Raw genomic sequence first — 3719 nt, 5'->3', positions numbered from 1 at the left:
CCAGCTGGCCCGGCAGCCGGCCTGAGCCCCCATCTCTTTCCCTTGCCCCAACTCCGTGGAGAGCGGGGGTCCCATGGCCCTGGCACACAGGAGTGCCATGGCAGTGCCAGCGCTTCCTCCTGACCCCAGCGCCACCCAGCCACGCCGCAGGGAGGGATGCCAGCCCTGGGGCTCAGTCGCGGCAGCGGGGCTGGGCACAGGGCTCATCTCCATCCTTCCCTCCTGTGCTAGTGGCGGCAGCCGAGAAAAAACATTTGTTCTGACAGACACAGGGCTGCCAAGCTGTGTCAGGCGCTTTGATGGCCGGGGCGGTAACCTCGACCGCTTCCTCTGCCAGCGGGAGAGCCGAATCCAGGAGCCACAGAGTATGGAATCTCCCAAGGACTTCAGATGACACCTCCTGTCTGGGACATCACAGCTCTTTTATGCATTACAAGCCATTTTTCTCCTGTCTTTTTTTGTTGTTTTTTTCTCCTCCCCAACAGGTTACACACACAAAGCAAATCCAATCCTGGAGAAGCAATAACTAGCAGGGCTCTACCAGCCTTCAGGGCATCTCACAACTTACCCCAGCGTGGCCCAGCCAAAGTCTTTTACTCATCACCTGCTCTGAGCAAGAACTCGAGTCTCTGCCGATCTCCCAGGAAGATGGGCTGCAGCATGGGGGGGGTGGGGGTGGTGCTGGGGTTTCTTCAAAGATAGAGTTTATTGCTAAAAATGTTTTGATCAGTGATAGCTCATATTTACATTGATATGTTTTTAAAGGAATATTCAAGTAAACATTTCCAATAGTTTCTGGCATAATCTCTAGCTTTTTTTCCTATACACAAAAGTTAAAAATAAATAAACTGTACACAGAAAATTTCCTTTAACATCTACATGACTATATGTATTCCCACACAACAAAACGATTCCACTCTTTCATAGATCTGTACTTTTCTTTAAAATTTCCTCCTTAATTAATCGTTATACACTTAAAAAAAAAAACAACCACCCTAGAGAGCTTGGCAAATTAGTTCAAACATCAGTGACAAGGTCTGAAGAAAGGGGGGGGGGGGGGAACAAAAACAACACAGAGAAACAACTGTCTTCGGGGATGCTGCCTTTTTTTTTTTTTTTTTTTTTTTTTTTTTTAACCCCCTGTACCCCTTTCTCCTTTTGTTAAAATCCACCTTTACAGGAAATTTCTGCCCTTCCCTTCACCAGGGAAAGTGCTCAGGTTTTCTGTGGGGATGGGTTTAAAATGTGGTCCTATGTCTTTAAAATAATAATAATAACAATAATAATTATAATAATAAAAAACAGCTGCAATTTCCCCCCTCCCCCCCTTTCCTTTAAAATCTCTCTATTTACACGGCTGGTCATTTTTTCTTTTTTCTTTTTCTTTTTTTTTCTTTTTTAGTTTATTTTTCTTTTGTTAGAAGGCTATATACGTATAAAAATAGACATCTGATTGTAGTGCTTTACTGTGCCTTTGGCCTGCCCTGCAGTTCCTGGGTTCACTTTTCCCTTTAAAATAAAATAACATTAAAATAAGTCCGGAAAAAAAAAAAAAAAAGCCCCCAAACCAACCCAACCTCGGTTCCTTCTCTCCCCCGCCCCCCAACCCCGCGCTGGGGGTGGGGAGGGGGAAAAAAAAAAAGCACCCCCCACCCCCCCATCATCCAAGCGAGAAAGGCAGCGGTGCAAGGGCCGGGGGCGGCTAGCAGGAGCACTTGCACTCGGAGATGAGTGGGTACTGCACGGGGATCCAGGTGCAGTACTTCTGGCTGGACCAGCCCTGGCAGTGCCAGCGCAGGAAGGTCTTGGTGACCGACTTGACGGGCTTGCAGAACATGCCCTCGGGCAGCGAGCAGGACTTCTCGGCGAAGCAGTTGCCCTCCTTGATGTAGCGCGGCCAGAAGCGGACGCCCAGGTCCTTCCAGGTGTAGAGGACGGGGCAGTAGGTGTAGGCCCACAGCCACTGCAGCACCTTCCGCCGCGCCTTCTTGCCCACCCGCAGGCGCGGCCCCCGGGCCGGCCCCAGCTCCAGCCGCCGCAGCTCGGCGGGCAGCGCCGCCCGCCCCCGCCCCGCCGCCGCCTCGGCGCCCGAGGCGTTGGCCGGCCCCGGCACGGCCACGGCCATGAAGCCGGGGTCGAAATGGCTGCCCAGCTTCTTCCTCAGCGTCCTCTCGTCCAGGTCCTGCTCCTTGGGGTCGTACTCGGGGTCCGGGTGCTCCACGATGTCTTTGACGGGCAGGTTGTCGCTGGGCGAGGGTCGCAGCCGCAGGAAGGGCTGCCCGCCCGCCGGGCGCAGCAGCCCCAGGCAGCAGCAGAGCAGGAGCGCCCGGATCGCCGTCATGCTCCGGGCGGCCGCCCGCCGGCCCCGGCTCGGCGCTGGCTTCCCCGCGGGGCTGGCGCGGCGGGCTCGGCTCCTAGCGCTGCCCGGCGGCGCCTGCCAGCTCCCGGGGACTCATAAATAGGCAGAGACAAAAGTCCGGCGAGGCCCGTTACTTTAAATAGCTCGGCCGGGGTTGTGTGACAGACGCATCTGAGGCTCGCTCCGCGGCCGCTGGCTCCCCGGGGCTCCCCGCCGGGCCGGCTCCAGCCGCGGCCGAGAGCGCCGGGGGGTCCGTGCCTCCCCCGCGGGCGGCGGCGGGGCAGGGCAGGGCAGGGCACGGCGGCGGCCGAGCCTTCCTCCTCCTCCTCCTCCGCCGCCGCTCTCGCTCGCTCCCCCCCAAAATTCACAGCGGACTCGTCTCCATCGCCATGGTGACAGCTGGGCCGAGCCCCACGACAGCTCGTCTAGACGGTGTGACAGGGTTTGGCGTGAGACCGGAGCCCGAGAATAAAACCCTCCTTTATAGCCGGGCGAGCCGGGCGAGGGGGCGGGGAGGAGGGTCACGGCGCCGCGGCCCGCTCGGGCGGCCCCTGCGCGGGCACCGCCGGGGCGCGGGGCTCAGGCGGCGGCGGGCGGCGGCAGCGCCCGCGGCCCGGTCGGGCTCCTCCTCATGGCGAGCGGCGGGGGCGGCCCGCGGCCCCCCGGGGCATCCTCGGCGGGCGGGCGGGGATGGGGGTGGGGTGTCCCCGGCACCGGCGCGGCGAGGCGGCGCGCCCGGGCTCCCGGCGCAGTCCCCGGCGGCGCCCGCGGCTCTTCGGCGCGGACGGGTAGGGGCAGGCTCGGCCGCCGCTCAGCAGCCCCGGCGACCCATGCTGCTGCTGCTGCTGCTGCTGCTGCTCCGGGGGCCCGGTCGGCCCCGCCGCGCTCAGCGCATCCAGCCGCGGTGCCGCTCGGCTCGGCGCAGCCCAGCCCGGCGGGGCGGGGTTCAGCTCGGCCCAGCGGGGTCGGGTGGGGTTCGGTTCGGTTCGGCACAGCGCAGGTCGGTGCAGCTCGGTGCGATCCCCGGCCGCGCAGCTCCCCCGGCCGCGCAGCTCCCCCCGCCGCGCCTGCCGCCCGCCCGCCGCGCACTGCCGCGCCGCCGCTCGCCGCCCAGGTTAAATACGCGCCCGGCGCGCGGCCGCCCCGCCCCCGCTGTCACTTTCGCCGCGCGCTGAGTGACAGCCGCGTCCGCGCCGCCGCCGCAGGGTCCTGCCGCCCCCCCGCCCCGCGCGTCCCACCCGCGGGGCCACGCACGGAGAGGCGCCGGGGCATCACCCCAGCGGCGGGCGCGGCACCGCGCTCGGGCCAGGAGCCCTCGGCTGCCCGCGGCATCCTCCGCCCGGGGCGGGGCGGGCAGCGG

General features: G+C 62.8%; 1 protein-coding gene across 1 annotated transcript; it reads right to left on the bottom strand.

Annotated features, from left to right (window-relative positions):
- Positions 1–687: 687 nt before the first annotated feature.
- Positions 688–3403, bottom strand: LOC130149205 (noggin-2-like). The gene has a single exon (XM_056338566.1). It carries the CDS (start codon positions 2339–2341, stop codon positions 1703–1705), a length of 639 nt encoding a protein of 212 aa, XP_056194541.1. The 5' UTR covers positions 2342–3403; the 3' UTR covers positions 688–1702.
- Positions 3404–3719: the final 316 nt, after the last annotated feature.

This window comes from Falco biarmicus, chromosome 4, assembly GCF_023638135.1.
Source record: "Falco biarmicus isolate bFalBia1 chromosome 4, bFalBia1.pri, whole genome shotgun sequence".
In the NCBI taxonomy this organism is placed as follows: Eukaryota; Metazoa; Chordata; class Aves; order Falconiformes; family Falconidae; genus Falco; species Falco biarmicus.
This window is presented reverse-complemented; position numbering and strand designations above follow the sequence as displayed.

Bases quoted from the DNA above. Each gene is read 5' to 3' on its own strand.
- LOC130149205 (XM_056338566.1), bottom strand. From the start codon at position 2,341: ATGACGGCGATCCGGGCGCTCCTGCTCTGCTGCTGCCTGGGGCTGCTG.